The sequence below is a fragment of the Schistocerca nitens genome, chromosome 6 (genome assembly GCF_023898315.1).
Source record: "Schistocerca nitens isolate TAMUIC-IGC-003100 chromosome 6, iqSchNite1.1, whole genome shotgun sequence".
Classification (NCBI taxonomy): Eukaryota; Metazoa; Arthropoda; class Insecta; order Orthoptera; family Acrididae; genus Schistocerca; species Schistocerca nitens.
In genome coordinates this window covers 450273929-450299449 of record NC_064619.1, presented here as the reverse complement: position 1 = coordinate 450299449, position 25521 = coordinate 450273929, and the positions used below count along the sequence as shown (strand labels likewise).

Sequence of the window (25521 nt, the reverse complement as noted above, 5' to 3'; positions counted from 1 at the left end):
CGCATACCACGGCTCTTGTCTACACAGTGTGTTACACAATTCCTATTAGAGGTTTCTAGGGATTACAAATGGAACTTAGTAGACAAGGTTTTGCTAAGGAACCCAGGTCCGGAAATGTACCGTTTGGATGTAAAGTATCTCTGAAGATCGGGTCACTTTCAAATATGCTGCTTCACAGTACGCTCACAAACTGAGAAGAGGGTGCCGTCATGTGTCCCTATTGCTATTATGACTTTTTATACCATTTTCGTTCGATCTGCAAATTTATTTTACATACAAACGGTAAATTTCCGGATATAGATTTACTATCCAAACTTTATCCACTAAGTCCCCTCAACAAATCTTAAAAGCCTGTTATAGGGATTGTGAAGCATTCTGTATAAATCTTTCCGAAACAAAACTTCCCTGCGAAAACGTAAAGCAAATGACTAGCAACAACAGAGATGGTTGGTACTCTCCTTTGACATTCAACATCAATTTGGCACAGTGATTGGAAATTTCTTCGGTACTGAGGACAACGTACTGGGTGATCAAAAAGTCAGTATAAATTTGAAAACTTAATAAACCACGGAATAATGTAGATAGAGAGGTAAAAATTGACACACATGCTTGGAATGAGATGGGGTTTTATTAGAACCACCCCATATTGCTAGACGCGTGAAAGATCTCTTGCGCGCGTCGTTTGGTGGTAATCGTGTGCTCAGCCGCCACTTTCGTCATGCTTGGCCTCCCAGGTCCCCAGACCTCGGTCCGTGCGATTATTGGCTTTGGGGTTATCTGAAGTCGCAAGTGTATCGTGATCGACCGACATCTCTAGGGATGCTGAAAGACAACATCCGACGCCAATGCCTCACCATAACTCTGGACATGCTTTACAGTGCTGTTCACAACATTATTCCTCGACTACAGCTATTGTTGAGGAATGATGGTGGACATATTGAGCATTTCCTGTAAAGAACATCATCTTTGCTTTGTTTTACTTTGTTATGCTAATTATTGCTATTCTGATCAGATGAAGCGCCATCTGTCGGACATTTTTTGAATTTTTGTATTTTTTGTTCTAATAAAACCCCATGTCATTCCAAGCATGTGTGTCAATTTGTACCTCTCTATCTACATTATTCCGTAATTTATTCAGTTTTCCAATTTATACTGACTTTTTGATCACCCGGTACTATCTATATGTATACTTTTTTTTCATTTTAGACTAGTAACTGATGTTGCCTTTTAGAATATGAATGTGAAACACACATGGAATAGGAAAATTAGTTGTATACAGTTGTATGTAGGAAGAACTAACATGAAAATCAGCAACATATTACATGCAACTGAAGGATTACAGAACAGTAAAAGTTGAAGAGGACTTAAACAATGGAAGCTCCAGGTTGGAATATGAAAAGGGTAAGTTGCTACTTACCATAAAGATGACCTGTCGAGTTACAGACACTATGTTAAGACTGTTGTTACACATTACAGATTTCGGCCAAAGCTTTCTTCAGCAAAGAAAAACCACAACAAACTCCCACAAGCAAGCAAGTCATGCACACATGACTGCTACCACCAGCAGCTCCTTTAGCTGAAGAAGGCATTGGCCGAAAGCTATAATGTGTAACAGTCTTTTCATTCTACCTGTCTGCAACTAACCAGGTCATCTTTATAGTGAGCAGCAATTGATCCTTTCCCTAATATTGTTAAAGTTGACTTATTCATAAACATGGGAATGCATAGACCAAGAATAATGAATTGTCTTGGATTCACTGTAACAGTCTCGTTGTTGTTGTTGTTGTTGTTGTTGTGTGTACAGTGTTATACAGTTGTTAAGTTTTGTTAGTGAGCGAGTGAGTGTTAGCGACTAATAGAACCACAGTGGAACAAGTCTATTCCACATTATTTAATTTGCAGTTAAAATTTGAGCACATTTTTTTTTTTTTTTTGCTTGTAATTCTTTGTAATTTCTTCCTCTTCTGCAGCTCATCAAGTTCTCTGAGCTCGGATATTTGATATATGGATGAACTTACTCATTCATATGAGACCTCAACATCAGTTTCTTCTGAGACACTGATGCAAGATCTTTTTTAGAAAAAGTACATAATGTGATCCTATATACAAGAACCAAGTCCAGACGTGAAAGACGTTTGTTTTTGGAGTAGGGGTTGTCATGGTATATAACACAGCACACGATGAATGTATAAACATCCTAAACTAGGCATATAAAACTGCCAGTTTAGAATTTTGTTTCTTTTGATATGAAAGTGACACCCTTTTGTGGGAGCGCTTACCAGTTTCTCATTTGTAATCAGGTGATTTGGAAGTTTAAATATAAGTGTGTGCTGGTGAGACTATCCTTGTTATTCATAAATGCGGAGCATTTCATAAAACTGCAGCTGGTTCTATCTTTCTGTATTAAATACGGCCATGTGGTGTTTGCACAATTCAAATATATGTGGGAGACTTCTCTACTATAACACTGACACATTAGCAGCAAATCATGACATAGAAGCCATTCTTGAAATAACACTTCATTTCTGTTAATAATTTCCATTAAGCAAAAATGTAAATTTAGTAGACAGATAATTGACTAAAACATATTCCTAATTAGAGTTTTGTATGAGCTAGATCCATTTAAGATAGAAAAAGCTTTAAGATAGTAACATATTCAAAAACAATTTTATTTTCTAGCTACTTCTTCACAAATGTATTGAAGTTTCTTAAAATCTCAGATGCTATGTATTAAAAAAGTTGCAAATTTTTTTGTAAAGTGCTGTGTTGCTTTTAATATGTATGTTGTGTTCTGTTCTGTACATCAAGTGATGGCGTGCTTTAATTGTGTGTACAGTTCATTAAACTGTATGATTTTTAGGCACATATTTGTATAGTTACACATCAAATGACGCCACGCACACTAAAGTGACTACACAACTTATCACAGGCAAATTACACAGTTTTTTCCTTATGGAAATATTATTAGATGGTTTAATGCTGCAATATGAAACATGTAAAGAGCAGTGTGAAGCACCATACTGGCTCATATGTTGGCAAAATATCTCATGTCCTTTTTACATTGAAATTAATACTGCTTTAATGTCATGGGTTCACCTAGAGAAATATTATTGTGTAACATGTTTATCACAGATCACTTCGGAGTAAGTTAATTTCTGTAAATTTATGTAGCTGTGATAAGATAGCCATTTTGCGGCAACCACAAGAATTCAATAAAAACTGCTGTTCCACTTCGCAGATAAATTAAAACGAGCCTGAAGTTAAATAATTAATTAAAATGCAAACATTGTAAGTTATTTCTGTAGCTCTTTGTTTTTGATATTGGCAGTATTCAAGCAAAATGTTGTGGCCATGCAAATGGCTACTGACAATCGTAGGTTTGTGCTCTATTGTACAATCTGATACTCTGAAAAAATTAAGTCATCAGTTTCCTAACAAGCAGGGATGCTAAAGATACATAAATAAAGGTTTTAAGATCAAATAAACACGTATATTTAACCAAAATTCAATGTATGTACACTTACAATGTGTCTCGTGTCCATCCTCATCCAAGATCAAGACCAGAGTAGTTAATTATATAAAATCATTTGACTGTTTCACAGTTATTAATATTTTTCACATAAAACAAAGAATAATACACACCTTACAGCGATGTTGTTGTAAATACAGTTATGTTGAATGATAAATGTTTCTTCTGGACATTTTTATGTATGTCTTTCAAGAATCACAAAAGTGTTAATTCATTGCACTGTTCGTAATTCCAAATGAATAAATATTATTCTCCCCAGGGCAACCAGTACAGTGTTCATAATAGAAATTTAATTATTTGATGCCATTTATAAATAAAGATTAAATAAAAGCAAGCAATGTAGTTGTGTTCATCATGAAGAATAGACAGCCCCCATCTCCCTGTCTGCCTTCCATTGCCCACCTCTTTTTCACACTGTTGATGGTCACTTGCTACTGTCTATCCTGTGAAAACCCAGCCTACATTCGGCAAGACATTAGCACTTTTATTTAAAATTCTTATAGTGTCGAACATTATTTTTATGATAAATAACACAAAAACCATTACAGTAATTTAGGAATGTTATAGGCCCCGAGAATTCCTTGGAAAGTCAACTTTACAAATTCCCCAGGGATTTGTGACTCCTCACCTTCTGACAAAACAAAATGTCACATTCCGCAGTGGAACTCAAATGTCAAACTGACATTTCGAGCTTCACTGTGCCATTTCATTATATTCATAATGGAAAGAACTTTATTTTTCTTTCACAGTATGTTTTGGTATACAAGTAGATATTGATACTTTGTATTTGTTACAGGACAATGGATGGAAAAGACAAAAATAAAAAGAAGAAAGGATTGTTCTAGTATTACAAGAACTAGCTACAGTCAGTGCTGGTTTCGTTCATCACTTGTTTAAGGTTGTTGTAAAGCAGAAAAAAGATTCACTGTTTATTTATTTATACGTTGTCAGTGTGCATATTTTACCATTTACGTCCTGTGGTAATTTGTAAGAAATTCCTTAAGCTGCCTTTCCTTTGTACAGTGTTCAATGCATGGTCACAACCTATCAGATAAAACTTTTATTTCTTCTATGATCTCATTTTACCTTCTTGCTTACTGTACAAACTACTTTATTTTCATAAAGAACAGTGCCAGTTAAAGCAATTTTTTTATCTCATTATCTTACAGAACAGGTGTACATATATCTGTTGCGATAAGACCATGAATGCCTACATTAATAAAATAGTTATAGATTCAAATTTAGTAAACTTTCAGACATTCACTGGCATTTAGGTTATCAAAAATAATAATATTATGCATAATAAAGTGCAAAATTTCTAAAAGTGAAACAAGTGAGACTGAAAAGTAGTGCTATAGTTACATATTTGTAGTTCCTTTGTATATGAGGAATATATCCTTTCCTAGATGAAGGCATTAGTAATTTTCAAGTACCTCTTCAGTAAATACACAATTTTATAAATTGGTCTAGTACTGGTATATAAATACCCTTTGGAGCAGTGAGACTGTAAGTATATCTGAATTTCCTACAGCAGATAAGCTTCATAAGCAGTGCTCCATGTTGGAAATACAGATTAAACTTTCTAGGAGATGAATGGGTGGGTTATGATCGATATTTCCTTATATTCTCACAAACATTTTAAATGTTTCGAACAGCCAACAAACTAAAGTGTCCCACTACATTATTTAAAAAGATGCGCTTCAGATTTCAGGTAATTGATGGGGAAACAGAGCCTTCAGGCCCTTTTGAGGCATTCAGAAAATTTGTAGTATCTTTTTGGCTGTTCGACATATACATTAAAATCGTAAATTGTGGTTCCATTGTGACCACATCAAGATAGATCAAAGTAGTTCTTAACGGACTACAGAATCTATTCTCAGCCTTCCACCCAAAGAATGAGAAAATCCCTTCAGCTCTGTATGTTACACATACTGAAACATTAGACCTTGGTTGGTATGATTCCTAATAATTGTAGCTGAATTCAAGAAAATTGCAGGTGTAGGCCTTCTATAGTATCATTTTTCCTGAGTTCATTAATGAATATGTTTCTTGAGAACATTTCCAGTTGTATATTTTACAGAAATATCCATACCAGATTTGGCTGTTGTCACAGTTCTGTAGCAAGCATAATCACATAAACAGTCAGTTGACTGCATAATTGGTTGAGTACCACTGTGGACACTGTATAGATAAGTGCCTCACCTGAATCAGTAATACTGTTTCACATCTTCATTGTGGTTTCTTCCTAGGAAACAGTGTTTCCTTATTCAGTACACGCCTTTTTTGGCCACTGACTGTAACTATTATGTTTTCACTATTGCATGGAATTTGTCTCCTCAAGAAGAAAATAGTGCTATATATAAATCTCTTATCTCCGGTGTCATATTATGGTAGATACATACTGACATTTTGTACTTCACCCTTCGAAAGGCTCACCATCGCTTACACTCTCCTTATTTATGAAATTACAAGAAACTCTTACCTTTAGAGCATTCAATAAGTATGGAATATTGTATTAGTATTTCACTGATTCTTGCCCATCTCCTCCCCCGCCTTTTTCCCTTTTTTGAGAAATATTTAATATTTTACAATGTTATAAAGTCTTTGCAGTTCTAATGTCAAATGAGAAAAGGGCCTATAGCGTTCTATAATTGTGTGCCTCTTCATAAATATTTTCTGGAATAAATAGAAATACCTTCTCTTTTGTTATTAGTTATTGCTCTAAATGAGAACTTTAAACAAATTTATCTGTTCATAGTAGTCATTGCTTTGATTTGCACTGTTCTGTAATTTTCTTGTGCCAGTGTATATTAAAATATGTACAAATTTGCTGTTGTCCATGTTGGCTCATAAGAATTCAAACTACTGTCCAGTTGACAATTTTGTAATTAGAAGTCAGTTCTGTGTCAGGCAGGAAATAATTTACAACTACTCTTGTATTTGCTTTCATTTTGTACATCCTGAGTACAAATTTTCAAGCCAATTGTAATATTACCTTTGATGGAAATAAAACCATGGTTCTAATTTTAAATGTTGTGTGGTTTGCAGGTTGCAGATATTCTGTGCCAAATGTTTCTCTGTGTCCAGTAATTAGAACATTTTCCCACATGTCTAATGAGAACTGCTTTGTATGTCTCAGTGTGTGTCAAAGTGATAAATGTGGTTCAAAGCTTTTGGGACTTATTTACACCGTTGTGTGTTCCATTTGTGACAATGTGTGGACCCATGAATAAGCTACGAATTTCGATTTAGTTTAGGTGGCAATAGCTGAGACAAAATATTTTCGCCCATTCCCTTTTTAATGGAATATTGTTATTCCGCATGAAGTTTTATATAGTAAGAAATAGGATTTTTATGAGACTATGTATAAATTACAAGATTGCATATATTACTTTCACATCACCATTAATATGCTTTGTATTGTAATTTAACTGTAGAATCACAAAATTATATTATAATATATAAAAACAAAATGTATCAATAAATGATATTATTTTTCATCATTTGCAACAATAATTTGATTGTGCCCTTGTTTCATTATTTAATGTTCGTGTGATAACTCCTTTCCCCCACTTAAAAATAACAACATGGCATTGTCGTCTATTTTACAACCTCTTTCTACCTAATTTATGTATGGTTTTCAATTTGGCACTTGTATTTTATTTTGACACCTTTCATTTGAATAGATAAAGTTGGCTTTGGTGTTCAATAACTTCCTTGTGTAAATGAAATACCGTACCACAAAGACCCTGAACTGAATGAAGCACATAATGATACCTCAGAAACTTAAATACAAAATTACAGATGGAAATAATGCTATCCTGATCCATAACCACTCAGAACTCTTAGGCTGATTAAAACTGGCTCCAAGACATGAATATGTCTTGCTCACTGCCATACCAATTCTGCTGATTATAATTGAGGTCAGGTGATCTGACAGTCACAAACAATGATTTGTGATGTTGTTTATTGAAGTTAATTAGCATTATTATCTAGGAGACAATATATATCTGAGCAAATGTTTATTTTGATGATATCAATGAATGCAAAAGAGTGACTGAGGCTACTACCAAACTCTGTGGTTACTTACAGTACAATACAAAATTCAGGGTAGAGGACAGTTCAAAATTTTCTACTTGGTGTAAATAAATCCTACTGTTTTACATCAACACGTTCATTGCAGGCTTAGGTATAAGCCAGAATCTTATGAGACAAAGTTGTAAGTGTGCATGAACTAAGAGTCGGAATCATACTCAAACAAAATCATGAATGCTACTTTAACACATTGTGTCAGTTGCACCTATGGTTTGATGCCAATGCAAAGAAATGCAATTCAAACAATACACAAATGTTCATCTTTGGGAAAGAAGAAAAAAATCTCTGGAAATATTAACAATATCCTTTGTTTAACAAAATGCTCACTAATGATGTAGTGACTGGACTCGCATTTGGGAGGATGACTGTTCAAACATGGGGCTGGCCATCCTGATTTAGGTTTCCCTAAATCGCTTCAGGCAAATGCTGAGATGGTTCCTTCCTCATCCTTCCCTAATCTTAGCTTGTGCTCTGTGTCTGATGACCTCATGTTGATGGGACATTACACACTAATCTCCTACTCCTACTAATAATGTGTGAGCCATACAGCAGTTCAAACAGAATCCAGAATTGTTCAAACAGTTTATCCACTCCTAAAATGCGGCCATGAAAGAAAGATGAATGATATTTAGTTTTGTGTGTGTGTGTGTGTGTGTGTGTGTGTGTGTGTGTGTGTGTGTGTGTGTGTGTGTGTGTGCACATTAGACTGCCACTAATTGAGAAAAAGTAATTACTGATAACTTAAATAATCAATATTAGAGTCTTACAAAAACGTGATAACAGTAATGATGTTTTGAAAATAATTTAGTTCTGTGACTGAAACAGAATCAAATTATTTAGTTGTTTTACCCCTCAGAAAATTTCATTTTACCCCCCCCCCCCCCCCCAGGTTGGGAACAATTAGGCTAGTTTGTGGTCTTCCATTCACATAAATTGTAAAGCAGCATTTGGGCCTACCTATAACTCCCAGACTCATTAGTGTGTATTTGACAATTAGTAGCTGTTTTGATAGTATTTGATTTAATGCTATAAAGCTCACAACAAATTGTCTTAATTTTGGAATAGTTGGTGCAGTAACACACAGCAGCTTCAGGCCAAGAACCCCATCGTGGAAGAACAGGATGATGGGTGGAGAGGTAATGAATTTCTGCACCCACAGTGGAGTTTTCACAGAGATTTTCTTGCCACAGGAAATTAATTTGCTCACATCAGGATAATCTCATCACACCTCTTCTGCAACTCTGTGTAATGCACGTGCAAGACAAATGCTATACACCATACTGGGGCAGAGAATCAGAAGACCCTTGTCTACCTTAGCCACGTATGAATCACCATCTGTTCCTAGCATTAAAACATTGTCTCTGTTCACACCATCCACAGCAGCTTCATACGGTTGTCAAACAAAATGGTAGCTGTCAAGTTGTTTAAACTCTCAAGAGCTCCAGACATTAGAAGGAACATTTCTACATGCTTGTCAACTTGTAGAACACCAACAACAAAATTTGCAACATAATGTATGTCTGCATTGGTGGTTTCATCTGTGGATACACACACCTATGGTCAGCAACATTAGTTTGTATTTTGTTTAGCACCTCCTTGTAGCACACACATAAATACTTCTTTCTCAACGTAGATTCATCTGGAACTGGATGTGTTGTGTTCTTCTCTAAGAACAGTCTGAAGTGTGAATTCATCAGAGTCTACAGTGGGATGTTGCAAGACACCATCATCTCAGACAAGTCCTTGAAGAATGACTGCACAATCAGAGATGGACCTGTCTGCTCAAATGTGTGTTTGTCCCCTGTCATTTTCAACACCTTTCTCCATGTAGCAGCTGTGTTCTGCAGTATTACAGCATTACTGTACTTTTCGGCACTAATTTTAACTTCACACAGTTTCCAAAAAGTGTTTGCCCATCAGTGGTGGAACACTTTACTTTTGGCATGATGAACCAGACTGAGATTGCATTCAAACTGAATAGTGTGACCACATGTGTGATGTTTGTTACATCAGAAGCCCCCCTTTATTGGCTCGGAGAGTGTTTTGTTGATCCCACACAACAATGTGTGATGTCAGCAAACTAACCAGTGTGTTACACTGTTTGTCTAATGTAGTCCTGGATTAAAGGAAACCACTCACCGAAAAGCAGGAGCATCAAGTCATTGATAGGTACACACAAAAGAACGAAAAGGAGTTTCTTAAGTAATCCTTTTATGAGCTTCAGTAAACACACACACACACACACACACACACACACACACACACACACACACACACACACACACACTCACTCTCCACCCACTTATGAAACTAGAAGTGACTAATCAGGACACATACAGAGAACTGAACGTAATCTTATGCAACAAAAAATTATGACAGTGTCGACACCCCAACTATTTGGGTGTGAATCTCAACATATCCCCAACACTTAGGAAACACCTAGAACTAACAGGACAGAAGCTAAAATCGAGAAATAACATGTTAAGGAACCTGGCTGGTGCTAGCTGGTGATCTAATGTAAGCATCTTAAGAACTACAGCACAAGTGCTTGTGTATTCTGTGGCCAAATACTGTTCTCCTGTTTGGAGTATAAGTAATGTCAATAAACAGAAATCCATCTAAATGATGCAACGAGGATCGTCACAGAGACTCTTAAATCCACATCAACACCATGGCTGTCAGTACATGCCCCTCCAAATCTCCAGTGATGACAAACAGCAACACATGAATGGATGAAATTCCAAAACAGCTTGACACTTATACTGGCCAACTCATCACAGAAAGCCATAATCTAAGAGGTGAATGGAGAAATCAATGGATGTCCTTCCATGGTCATAAGAAGCTAGGCAATGTAGACCTGATAATTTAACTCGTGTGTATGAACCAACCAAGAAAAATATAGAGCTCCCTCAACTGGGCACACCGTGACCAAAGGAATGCCACAAAAGTGGGGAATTACTGATGTCCAATGTGAGGGCATGCATGTGCCTTTACTCCCCCATTTATATCTTGTCCAAGACTTTCCATTATCAAACTGTTGTGATTTCATTTTTAGTTTGTGCAGTGGTTTTAAAGTAACCTGACTACCATTTCTGCAGTATCAAACATTATAGAATGCCAAATAACCCTCAAAATAAAATTACTCTTTCCCAAAAACATAGTACTTCATAATTGCAACATTATTTTTAATTTATCTTCAGTGAATACTAGAACATCTGGGCATTAAACTACATCTGATAAACAGGTCACTAAAAAAAATCCATAATATTTCATTGAACAATTCCTCTTCAACAGAATGATTTAAAGAAAGCTTTCATTGTCAAGAAGCATGTGTGTGGAAGGTGCCACAAAATCATCAGGAATGAAAAACAGTGAAAGAAATGTCAGCACAGTTTTCATAAAACTGACTGACATAATCACTACACAATACTGAAAAAGAGCAGCTACTCTTGAAACTATAAGCTGATTTTGCAGTTAAGCAGCACTAATGTTAGGGCTTGATCAAATACCGGATTGTAAACAAGACTTCCAAATCATTGACAGAAAAATGGAGGAAAAAGAAAAATCCAGGGAATACTGCAAGTATGTTAGTTATAATGCCTTGGAAACTGGACAGTAACATGAATACAAATCAAAGGCAGACTTACAATAAAAGACATAATGTGTGAGGCAAGGCTGGAAAAGAAAGATGGTCCCCACCGACAGGTAGTAGTCATTGGAGGGGATTGTCACAACAGGTACAGAATTCTTCAGGTGGTAATTACCAGGTAAACATACTCTGATAAAAACTGTTTATCTGGCATTTTTCAATGGTAATTATATTTCCATGCCTGCTGTCAGCTGTGTCCTGGTTAAGAGTGCTAATAAGGCGAAGGCTGCCTACTGTTTAAATGGGTTACCAGAAGTGGCTGACAGATTAGTTGTACACTTTATTAATTGAACAATAAGTGAAGTGGTGCACTGTTGTGGCACACTGGCGTGGCAACAAAGTGCAAGTGATGTTGCACTTTGCGACTGGACTAACAAAATGCCAGTGTCTAAGGCGTCATTTTTATCCAGCTGCAACATTAAGCCAAGTCCAAGCAATGTCACCTGTATTTAGGCTCTTTGGGGAAAGATAATGTAAAAGATTATAATATAATAATAGGGGATTTAAGCAATGGACAATAACCGTCCATTACACAAATGAGAATGGCATCAGGCATATCACTGACAATACATGTCACATATTGGTGAATAATGGGTTCCTCTTTGAGTGATACGGCAAGCTTTAGAATGTACTAATATGGAGCTCGGAGTCACTTGGAAGACAGGGTCATTTAAATGAGAGAATGTTTCTTGAATAGCCCTCATTCAGCCACATCATTCACTGTACAGTCTGCACCTGGAAATTTGTAGTACGAAACTGTTGCACCATTTGTCAGCAGCATACAATCTGACAAGAACTGTATCCATCCTGCCACAGAGATTTCCATTGTTTTTACAGTATCTTTTTGGGGGTACACCCTACTACAACAAGGTGAAAAAGATCATGGGACAGTGATATGCACACACACACAGATGGTTATAGTACTGCGTACACAATGTATAAAAGAGCAGTGCATTGGCAGAGCTGTAATTTGTACTCAGATGATTTGTGTGAAGAAGTTTCTGACGTGATTGTGGCCGCAAAACGGGAATCGACAGACTTTGCACGTGGAATGCTAGTTGGAGCTAAGCACATGGGGCATTCCATTTCAGAAATCTTAGTCAGTGTCAAGTGTGTGTCGAAAATACCAAATTTCAGGCATTGGCTCTCACCATGAACAATGCAGTGGCCAACGGCCTTCACTTAACAATCGAGAGCTGCAGCGCTTGCGCAGAGTTGTCAGTGCTAACAGACCAACAACACTGCATGCAATAACCACAGAAGCCAATGTGGATTGTACGACAAACATATCCCGTTAGGACAGTGTGGCAAAATTTGGTGTCCATTGCCTATGGCAGCAGACGACTGGTGCGAGTGCCTTTGCTAACATACATCACCACCCACAGTGCTTGTCACGGGCTGACAGGCTCGCGATCATATCGGTTGGAACCTAGACAACAGCAAAACTGTGGCCTGGTCAGGTGAATCCTGATTTCAGATGGTAAGAGGTGACGGTAGGGTTCGTGTGTAGTGCAGACCACACGGACCCAACAAGCTGGTGGTGGCTCTATAATGGTATGGTCTGTGTTTACGTGGAATGGACTGGGTCCTCTGGTCCAACTGAACCAATCATTAACTGGAAATGGCTGTGTGGAGACGATCTGCAAATAACTATTCATGGACTTCATGTTCACAAAGATGTCACCAGGCCTCAATTGCTCACAGTTGGTTTGAAGAACATTCTGGGCAATTCGAGCAAATGATTTGGACATCCACATTGCCAGACATGAACACATCGAACATTTATGGAACATAATCGAGAGGACAGTTTTGTGCACAAAATCTTGCACTGGCAACACTTTCGCAATTATGGATGGCTATAAAGATATCGTGGCTCAATATTTCTGCCGAGGACTTCCAATGACTTGTTGAGTCCACGCCGCATCGAATTGCTGCATTACACCATGCGAAAGGGGGTTTGGCACAATATTAGGACATCTCCCATGACTTTTGTCACCTCAGTGTAAAGGACAGAGCTGCCAAGTAAATAAAGGTATTTCTATTATTACAGGAAAATACTGCAGTTTGGACGAATCCACGGATATGTTGGAACCCTCATTTAGTATCTTGTATCAAAGCACAACAAGCCTTGTAAAAGGTAAGCTAACATCAATATAGAAAAGTGAAATGCCAAGCGGAATATTAGCAGCTGTGTTGCACTTGTCAAGACATCACTCAAATTCACACACACACACACAGCCACACACGCAAGTGCGCACGCGCACGCAGGCATGCGGATACAACCCAGTGATATTGAACTCAAATTCAGGAATATGGCAGTTCAAACCCCCGTCTGACCATCCAGATTTAAATTTTACATAGTTTCCCTTATGCAAAGGCCAGGATAGTTCCTTTGGAAAGGACAAGGCCAATTTTCTTCCCCAATCTGAGCTTACATCTATCTATGAGAACCTAGTCATCAACACAATGTTACAGCCTAATCCTTGACCTCCTAGATGGATGAAAGCCTGTACTGTAAAATTATAGTTTAAGTAAAATAATTTTGTAGCGATAGTTCACACCTTGGAATTTCATTCCTCCAATCACAGCTCAATGTGAGATGCTGACTGTCCACTGTTGGCAATATAACACAACACTGTGTCAGTTCATTTGCATTATTCAATTAGGGCAGTGCACACATTTAATTTTTATCTGGCACTGCCAGCAATCCACTCACTGTCACTAGTGACAACAGATAATAATAGCTGATTCTGTTTGTTCCCTGTTGTTCATATCTTAACAGAGGCGCAATTGACATACTGTGCGGAACACCACATGACTGTCGAATAACAGGCAAGTTAAAAAAAAAAAAAGAGTTTGATATGATGCCCCACTGCAGCCGTTAAATGAAGGTCCAAGCATACAGATTATATTCACAGACATGGGTGGCTCAAAGACTTCTAAATAACAGAATCCAGTATGTTGTCCAGGTCGGTGGGTGTTGGAATACATCGTTAGTAGGGAGCTACTTGACACAGTCATTTTCATTAAATATCTAGGCATAACAGTGCAAAGTGATATGAAATGGAACTAGCACTTTAGGATGGTAGTATAGAAGGCAAAGGGTTGACTTCAGTTTATTACGAGAATTTTAGGAAAGTTTAGCTCATCCGTAAAGCAGACCACATATGGAAAACTAGTGTGACCCTTTCTTGAGTACTGCTCAAGGATTTGCGATTCCCTCAGGTTGAATTAAGGGAATAAATCGAAGCAATTCAGAGGCAGGCTAGACTTGTTACCTGTTTTATGTTTTAGTGAGAACTTTTGGCCAGAACATTCAGACGAGAATTAATCAATTCTTTCTTAAACATATTTCTGTGACAGTCCTTTATTCCCACGTGAAAAATGTAAAATTAAACAGCTGCCACAGATAATGTGGTATTATGAGAAAAACCCATACCTAATTGAGAGAAAAGCTATAAACAAGAGTTAAAACTCCATTATCGCTAGTAGAGTAAAACCCTGTAGTCTGCTGTTAAAAAAGCAAAAAACACAAGAATGAAGTGGCATTGTTACAGAAGTAACAACACAGAGGCAAAATTAAGTTCCCAATAATAGCCTCTCAAGAATGGCTACATCAGCACCTCTGTCCACATCAAACCTACGAACCACCATCAATACATCCTCCAATTTAACAGGTGCCACACATTTTACACCAAAAAATCCTTCCATATTACCTAGCTACCTATACTGACAGCCACTCCCTCTCCAAATATGCCAAGGGGCACATTGAGGCCTTCACAGACTGAAACTACGCTCCCCATCTTGTGCAGAAACAAATCTCCAATGCCATGCCTTGTCTCCCCATCATCCACATACACACTGAATGCAAAGGAACACCCCTCTCATGACTAGAATAATTGAACAATGTTCTCTGCCAAGGGGTTATGCCCTGAAATGAGAAGTACCCTCCCAAAACGTTATTCTGCCATCCAAACAACCTATGCAACACCCTTGTCCCTCCCTATACCACCCGTTGTCCCATGGTTCATATCCATGCAATAGACCTAGATGCAATCCCTGTCCCATATATCATGCCACTTCCACCTAAACCAGTGCTGTCACATGTGCCTACTACCCCACATCAACGGCAGTCATGTGATGTACCTTCTTAGATGCAACCACTGTACCGCATTCTACAAGAGTGCGACAACTGACAAGCTGTCTGCAGCAATGGTCACCACCAAACTGTGGCCAGGAGAGAGCTGGACCAAATAGTTACTGACCATGCCACCCATCATGACATGTATTACTTTAATGACTGCTTCACAGACTGTGCCTTCTTTATACTTCCCAAAGTTACCAACTTTTCTCAACCGCACGTCGGAACTCTTCCTTTGTTCCCGTAACTCCCCCTGACCACGAACATTGCTAGTCCCTGTCCTCCACCTGCCTATTCTCTTCCTGCCCCTGCCCCCACTCCATCCCTAGATACACCTCCACAGACCCCACCCCCCCCTTCCCCACAGCACAGACTCCCGATGCTGCACCTATCAGCCCACTATCCTGTCCTCACCATGTCCCTGCAGACTGCCACATGCAGCACTAGCACCTTTCCCCACTCTTACCTTCCTACCCTCGCCACCTGCTCCTCTGTACCCCATTACCAACCTCAGCAAAGATCACTGTTCACCTCTGATGCAGTCGGGCCTCAGTGCCTCGAGACAATAATGTCCATGTGAGTGTGTGAGTTGCGCTTGTGTCAATGTGCACGAGTTTTGTCGTCTACGTCCGAGGGAGGATTTAGTCCAACAGCTGAATAATATTTAACAGTCTTTTTCATCATGTCTGCCTGTGTGCCACACACCACCTCCTCTCAATGGCGAGTAGGAATGTATCTTTTTCATATTGTTTTTATTCCAGTAATAGCAGTGGGAGAAATGACAGTATAGTATGATCAATGAGCACCACTTTCAGTTATTACTTCCTCACAGTGGCAACAATTCACCTTTTAATAAACAAATACAAATGCATTAGATCAACTCAGAAGATACCATTTTTGTCACCTAAAGACATTATTTTCAAAAATACAGCTGCTAAGACTACAAAAAATATTTCTAAGAAGTGGCAATTCTTCTGGCTACTATGGTATTTCTAGTAAAATATGGAAGTCTCGTGTTGACTTGATATGACTATCCTTGACCTACCTTCGACATTTGCCAGTGATGTAAACCATATTTCCTGACAGACTTAACCTGTGCAGCAGTGGCATTCAGCTACAAAAATAAGATAAACAAATCACCTCTTGTAATTACTGGACAGTTGCACTGCTACCAGTCTTAACCATTTCGCTGCTACAGACATACTCTCTGCATTCTGTGCCGAGACTGCTTTTGTTACAACTATACTGCTTGCCAAATGCTGCTGCCTGTGCTGAGAGATGGCATTCTGGCCAATATGAAATAATCACCATTCGATTTATTGAAATTTCCAATAGCTGAGAAAAAAAAAACAGTTTTTTGCACATGTTACAGTCTGATATCTTCACTCGATAAAGAATTGAATTTCTTTTCGTTATCCATCACACTTACTGCACTGCATCAAATTAAGCAAAACATAGCACAAAATTTTAGAGTTTGCGGAGGTAAAAACAAAATGCTTAAACTTTGTGAATGAGTGATTTTAATTTGTACATTGCAGACAATGAAATGTAGATAAGATGCTGAACTTTCATGTAAAAATGAAAGCTGAACGATACATCATTTCGTTCTGGAGTTATTGGGTTTTGTATCCGAAGGACGGTCATATACAAAGCCCCCATTCACGTCCTTATTCACTGCGAATCATGCGGTCATAACAATCGTCACAGCTCATAAACAATTCAAGACACTAAAAAGAGGTTTTTTGCAAATGATACCACACAATAAGGCACATATATTCTATGATAAATACTCGACATTTTTTTATTCACCAAGATATGAAAGTAACTTGTCCGCAGCAGTCAGATATCAGCAGTCTAGGATGCATACAGACGTCCATACCACTGTCGGAAAATCCAAGCAACACTAGTATACATGTCCACAGCACCTGGGAAATAACATAGCAGGAAGCAATATAAGCCCACGGCAGCGAAAGGGTTAACAAAATACACTGATAATTGTATTTTTCACGGTACAACTTGCCAACTGCCTCTTGATTTGACTTTTGTAAAAGATTCTTCTAAAGCCATCTACAGTTGCACAAAAGAAGTCCTGCTTGATTTAAATGACAAAAAACATCAGTTTACTGTCTTCTATGATTTGCCGAGGTTATAGATTTTGCATAGCTTAAAATTTTACTTGGTAAACTAAAATCCAAGGCAAAAATGATACCCTTCATAGCAGATAATGATGACGATTTTGGTTTGTGGTGTGCTCATTGGCATTGTTATCAGAGCCCTTACAAATTCCCAATCTTTTCACTTTCCAGTCTCACCATTTCATGAATAATGATGAAATGAGGAGGACAACAAAAAAACCTAGTCCCTAGGTGGAGAAAATCCTTGACCCGGCTGAGAATCGAACCCAGGACCATGACATCCAAAGGCGGCATGCAAACCACTAGATCACGAACTCCTCACTTTGTAACAGAAAGCAGAGGGTTATTTACACTGGTAAACTACACCACAGGAATAAAACAGATCTCAAAATTGGAGAATCTAAAGACTGGAATCGAACACTGTTTAATATTTGGTCCATTCATGTATCTAGTCTGTATAACTGAGATCCAATGACTTCAAAGTAACATTCACAAACTGAATGTTTACTGCTGACACAAACGAACTAGTCAAAGGACCAAATACAGACAATATACAGGTTCAAATGAAATATACAACTGTTTCACAGCAAACAGTTTAAATCTTTAACCTAAAATGGCTCATAACGTTGTGAACACTAAATAAAATATTGTGACTAAAATTCCTTGAGGCTACAGTTAAATAACAACATACAAATGAGACACAGGGAAACATTTGGATAGACAGCAGTTAAAAACCAATACAGCAGTGTGTGTGTGTTCTGTACTACTTGGCTCTGAAGAAAGATTTGCAACATTTTCAGTCTTGTTTATGCATCTAATTATCTATTGATGGTTCAACTATAAGGTGTCTTGTTACCCTTACTCCATCTACTATATACAAATTCAAAAGGAACAACTATAGCTTTGCTGCCTTCTGGTGTCAGTTTGTTGAAAACATCTGCAGGTAAGGAATATACTAGACTGTGGAAATGTTTTTAGTGCAGCACAACAAACTCCTTGGAAGACACTTTCCAGTAAGTGAGAAAAAGGAGCATCAAAGTAGTGTTGAAAAAATTGTTCAGAAAAAAAAAGAAATATTCTGGTTGTAGCACATGTACGAAGAAAACAAGCTTTCTACTGAAATTAATATACCTCTCTGCACATCAGAATAATTCACATTGTTTCACCACAAAGCCTATTGCTTGTAGAGCTGCACAAGAATTGAAAATTATTTTCTTAAAAGGGAAATTGTCCTCCCTCTTTCATTAGTGTCAAAATGAGTATCAATCAGGAATTAATGTAATCCAAATGTGCTTGACACCTATTCTTTTAACAGCATGTATTGCTAGTAACATGAAGAAAGATAACCAGTTTTTGAGATAACTGCAATAGTTTCTATGCCACAGGTACTAATTAGTCTTTATTTCCTTAAAAGAAGTTAAGATTATTTCAAAATCTTGTTTCTGATTCGATTTCTCACAAATACTGCAATTCACCTTTTGAACTAATGTATCAATTTTCATTATGTCTAAGAAGTGATTATTAAACATTTTAGTATTATTACTCAGAGTTATTCATATATGCGGCACACTGTTTTACTATGACAGAAATTTCATACCTCACAATTGTGCTTGTCCTCGCCACTATGTATAGTTTCCTTTTCCTGCACCACAATATTGTCGTTTTCCCTTTATTATGAGATTCAATCAATGTTGCATCGGTAACTCACTTTACAGTTTGAATTGGGGAAAAAACCATTAACAGTGAACATAAATATCATATACACTATTTTTCAAGTCAACATACCTTTTCTCAACACATACTAATCATGCAGCGGTGAGGTGGTCCTGTTAGAAAGGTTTTTTTAACTGGCTTCTGACATTGCATACCAATTTTGTGCTCTAAGCTTGTACTAGTGGACACTTTTTACATAAAGAGAGACTGATGAACATAGGTGAAAAAGGGCATCATACACTCCTGGAAATGGAAAAAAGAACACATTGATACCGGTGTGTCAGACCCACCATACTTGCTCCGGACACTGCGAGAGGGCTGTACAAGCAATGATCACACGCACGGCACAGCGGACACACCAGGAACCGCGGTGTTGGCCGTCGAATGGCGCTAGCTGCGCAGCATTTGTGCACCGCCGCCGTCAGTGTCAGCCAGTTTGCCGTGGCATACGGAGCTCCATCGCAGTCTTTAACACTGGTAGCATGCCGCGACAGCGTGGACGTGAACCGTATGTGCAGTTGACGGACTTTGAGCGAGGGCGTATAGTGGGCATGCGGGAGGCCGGGTGGACGTACCGCCGAATTGCTCAACACGTGGGGCGTGAGGTCTCCACAGTACATCGATGTTGTCGCCAGTGGTCGGCGGAAGGTGCACGTGCCCGTCGACCTGGGACCGGACCGCAGCGACGCACGGATGCACGCCAAGACCGTAGGATCCTACGCAGTGCCGTAGGGGACCGCACCGCCACTTGCCAGCAAATTAGGGACACTGTTGCTCCTGGGGTATCGGCGAGGACCATTCGCAACCGTCTCCATGAAGCTGGGCTACGGTCCCGCACACCGTTAGGCCGTCTTCCGCTCACGCCCCAACATCGTGCAGCCCGCCTCCAGTGGTGTCGCGACAGGCATGAATGGAGGGACGAATGGAGACGTGTCGTCTTCAGCGATGAGAGTCGCTTCTGCCTTGGTGCCAATGATGGTCGTATGCGTGTTTGGCGCCGTGCAGGTGAGCACCACAATCAGGACTGCGTACGACCGAGGCACACAGGGCCAACACCCGGCATCATGGTGTGGGGAGCGATCTCCTACACTGGCCGTACACCACTGGTGATCGTCGAGGGGACACTGAATAGTGCACGGTACATCCAAACCGTCATCGAACCCATCGTTCTACCATTCCTAGACCGGCAAGGGAACTTGCTGTTCCAACAGGACAATGCACGTCCGCATGTATCCCGTGCCACCCAACGTGCTCTAGAAGGTGTAAGTCAACTACCCTGGCCAGCAAGATCTCCGGATCTGTCCCCCATTGAGCATGTTTGGGACTGGATGAAGCGTCGTCTCACGCGGTCTGTACGTCCAGCACGAACGCTGGTCCAACTGAGGCGCCAGGTGGAAATGGCATGGCAAGCCGTTCCACAGGACTATATCCAGCATCTCTACGATCGTCTCCATGAGAGAATAGCAGCCTGCATTGCTGCGAAAGGTGGATATACACTGTACTAGTGCCGACATTGTGCATGCTCTGTTGCCTGTGTCTATGTGCCTGTGGTTCTGTCAGTGTCTGACCCCAGGAATGTGTCAATGAAGTTTCCCCTTCCTGGGACAATGAATTCATGGTGTTCTTATTTCAATTTCCAGGAGTGTATTTTATGAAACTGATTTATTAACATCTTTGTTGCGGTGGGTGTGTATCACGTGTCGTCCTACACTGTTCCAGGGAGCTGTGGACGTGCACCACTTGAGTTTTCCTACACTGCTATGAACATCTGACACACCTTGAACTCCGATCTCTCACTGCTGCGGATGAGTTACAGATATGATTGTTATGACCATGATTCGCGATGCACAAGGACATTAATGAGTGTCTCACACAGAACTGTCTTTCAGACATAAAACCCAATAACTTTCTTACCTACTTATACTGCAGCCAGTCCTCGGCCTCACTTAGTCCAGCCTCGCATACCTTCCTGTCACCTGCATCTTCATCTGCCAGACCCAGCATCTGCATGTCTCTGATGGTATTATCTGTCCTAGTGGTCTCCTTCCATTGACTTCTCCACCAATTACTGTGTTCTCCCCTCTCCTCCTCACATATCCGTATCACCTGAGTGTTTTAGTTTCCACACTTGTTACGATATCAGGTATTGTGTATAACTGACAGAGTTTTTCCTTATTCTCCACTGTAAAGTTTCTTTCACTGGTCTATATATTTTTCTCAGTACTCAATTTTCAAAAGTGATGAGCTTTTTTTTCTTTGTCAAGGTCCATGTCTCGCTTGCATAGCACACTATTGGTTTGATGGAGGTCTGATACATTCTTATTTTGTCTGCCTGCATAACAACTTAGATCTTATTATGTTATGAATAGCTCCTAGACATCTTCCCCCAGCTTGATTTCTCGTTACAATCTCTTGTTCTGTAAAGTTTCATTGGCTGATATTGAATGTGTCTGTCTTCTTTATTGTTAGGCTCCTGATAATTAGACAGTTTGGTACTCACTGAGATCTTCTTCCTATTACCATGAACTTTGTTTTACTTTCATTTATAGTTAACCTACTTTCTTATGTCCTTTCATCAGTACAGCTCCCGTTTTCTCCAGGTCTTCCCAACAACTCCAGAACAAAATGAGATAGTGTTCTGCTCTCAATTTTAAATAAAATCACTTAATTTGATGGAGCCCGTATGTATGATGGATAACGAAAGAAATTCAGAGTTTTCAGTGAATTTATCAGACTGCAAAATGAGCAAAAATCAAATTTTTTCCAATAAAATTTTTCGATAAATCGGAAATGTATTTCCTATTGGCCAGAAATTCATCTCTCAGCACAGGCATCAGTATTTGGTGATTAGTAAAGCAATAACAAAAGCTGCCTCAGCATGGAACGTAGAGATTACGTCTGTAGCAGGGAAAAACTTAATCACAAATACCCGACTCCTTTTTCGTATTACCTTATTACAAATATCATTTTTTTAAAGTACTTATTAGCTGGATAATTTGTATACAGTGTAGTCACAGATAATAACCATGACCACTGTGGTAGTCTATTATCTCTGTTCGTTGTACAAGCTAACTTTTCTAAACAAATATACTTTCTGAAACAAACATATTTGACATTAACACCTTCAGTTGTGATTTACATATTGCTACTACTGTCTAAAATGCTTATCATAAGTGAATTTTGTTCAAAATTATTTGCATCGAAATGTATATACAAGGATGTTTCATAATTTCATGATTATAATTTCACATTGTTCAGTTCGTTTTTGAAGATTTTCTCTTTGTTTCCACAACTACACTTCTTCCAAATAATGTCATAATTTACAGCTATAAAAATGTGAAAGTTTCGCATTGGGTCCCTGTTTACAATTAATGCTCATCTGATTGACAACGAGTAAGCTGTTGTAACACCATAAATAAACTTCTCATCATCTGATCCAAGCATGCCTTTTCAACTGACAAGAAGATAGTTGTCTGTTAAAATTGCATTTGCAATCACTAAAAACAAGTGACAGGGGCAAACACTTCAAACAGCAGGATTGTATTTACTAAATCCAGTCTTTATTCACAGAGAACAGTATGTAGGCTTTTACAGGGTAACTAAACCAACTAACATTTCTGTATACTTTTAGAAAATTAAAAACAAAAAGTGCATGAAGATTACATTCTTACTTCAAATTTCGTTTTCCCTGAGGTAATGTAATGATCTGCAAAGAATTTTGTACAAAATTATGTGCATGGGAATACATATACAAGTACATATTGAAAATTCATGATTATTATTTCATGTTGTTGAATTCATTTTTAAACATAGTTTCTCTTCATTCCCGCTCTACACTTATCCCGATGACAACACTTATTTGAAATACTGTCCTCATTTAAAACCATAAAAGTGTGCAAGTTGCACACTGATCCTCTGGAATATCATAATTATAGATTATGTGCTATGCAATAGATTCATCACTCACACTGATGTTCCACAAACTCTTTGTAACATTATGTCATCTGAAATTATTAAATATTCTGCTTCCCTGGTCACAAATGACTGATTTGTCATGTTGTCTACTGCCTGTAACTAACATTATGATCTGATAGCCCACTTACGACAGTTAACAGTGATGGTAGTTATGAATCACATGATACTATTTTTATAGCAGCACATCTGTAAAAGTGAATCTGAAAAACACAACCCTGGAGCTATTATTACTACATTTTTTTAATAAACTGTTCTGTATGTATTTTCTATCACATTACAGAGAAACAGTATTTTGTATATTATTTTCCTAGTACTTCCCACTCTAGCTAACAAGACCCATAATCAACAGAAGTCCCTTCTCCCCTCACAAAAAACACACACAAATGAAATTTATAAAGAACCTGGCAGTATGAGCTCATTTATTAGTATGATGTTGCACAGCATCTGACCTGCGCATATGAACCCATTGGTTCGGAAGGATGTCACAAACCTTTTGTATCGTCCCCTGAGGTCAGTTGGCCCACAACTGTTGTAACTGCTCCTTGATATATTTGATACTGGTACTGTCTGAGCTGGTCCCACATGTTCTATTGGAGACAGATCTGGGGATCTTGCTCGCAATGGGAGTACCTCAACATCACGCAGACAGGTCATGAAGACACGTGCCACGTGTGGGATGAGCACTGTCCAGTTGAAAAAATAGCACTTTGATACTGCCGCATGAGAGTAACACAAGGACACAGGATGTCCATGATGTACTGTTATGCTGTCAGTGACCCCTTCAATCACTATCAGCCACGACCTTTAATATACCAATGGCTCCCCCTCCCACTATGAAGCCAGGAGTAATACCACAGTGCCTCTTCAAAAAAATCTGAAGGATGGGACCTTTCCCCAGGTCACAACCATATTCGCTGATGATGGTCATCTGGGTAGTGCAGAACTGTGATTCACTACTAAATACAATGTAACACTATTCATCAGTAGTCCACACTTCTGCTCACAGTACGACAGCAAATGAAGTTGTCAGTGTTGTGGTGTTAATGGTAGCCTATGCGTAGGACAGCAATATCCTAGTAATGCTGCTGTTAAGTCTCCACCGAATGATGCAGGATGACACAGTATGTTGCAGGGAATCCGTTATTTGTTCTCAGGCAGCAGGTGCAGATGTGAAGAGGTTACAATGTGCTTGGATGTGTGTGGTCCTCTGTTGTGGTGGTCAGACATGATCGACTGGAAATTTGACGATGTTTATGCCTGCCTAAGTTCCCATGCTGTCCAACATCGGGGCACTGTCACGTCCAAATCGTCCACAAATCTGGACATTGCGCAGTTCCACTAGTTGGCCAATTGAACACCCATTTGAGACACCTTTCAAACTCTGACAGGTGGTGATAATACTTTCTCTCATGAGTATGCAGCATCTCCGTGTCCTTCAAAGTGATCACTCAACATATGTTGCTGTACATGTTCCTCATATAGGGTGTCCCAGGAGGAAAGATCATCTGAAGCAAAAAGCTTTGTACTGACATATTGCCCTATTCTGAATGGTTTCCGAGATAAACACATTTAATATACACTGTTATTTATTTTTTGGTATTATTCAGTACATTGACATTGTTTACAGGTTACCCCAGTAGTGTAGAGGATGTCTAGACAAGCAATTTGATGCAGGACAACTGTGGTCTATCAAGTCAGGAAAATGCAAACTGGCATACAAAAACTACCTACACTACAGTGCCAGCACGTTGTGCAAGATTTTCAATTTTTTTTTTTGCTCTGTTCATGCAAGCTACTAGTCCTAGAGAAAAAATGAATAGGATATTTTTTGTAGGAAAATTAATGTAGTTTCAACAAAAACTTACAAATGTGGCATTACGGGTTTTGCATCTTGGAAATCATTCGGAATATAGCATTATGTCCATATGAAGTAGTTTGCTTCATATGAGTGTTCCTGTCATATCACTGAATGTACACCATTCCTCTAGTGACTCCCTGTATATCCTACCAGACCTGGTAACAAGATGAATACTAATGCTCTCTGGTGGCTGTTCTACTTGCTACAGAAAACTGCAACTCTAATGATTTACTTACATACCAATAGTGTGAACTTAAACTTGTACAGAGTTCATGAGATCTAACCACATCTTCTGGGTGCTTAACTTCTCTTTGTCAGGTAATGGACACTAGTATAAGAGAGCCAGAGAAAAAAATACAAAGAAAATTTGTGTTTCTTTTTTTTTTTATTAGAAATACATCATATAGAAAAAAATATGAACATACA

General features: G+C 38.7%; 1 protein-coding gene across 1 annotated transcript in view; it reads left to right on the top strand.

Moving 5' to 3' along the window:
- LOC126262323 (protein peanut) overlaps positions 1-7032 on the top strand; it is a 173827-nt gene extending 166795 nt beyond the window's left edge. The window contains exon 8 of the mRNA XM_049958879.1: positions 4326-7032. Coding sequence (XP_049814836.1) covers positions 4326-4374 — 49 coding nt within the window. The 3' untranslated portion in view covers positions 4375-7032. The remainder of the gene's footprint in view (positions 1-4325) is intronic.
- Positions 7033-25521: the final 18489 nt, after the last annotated feature.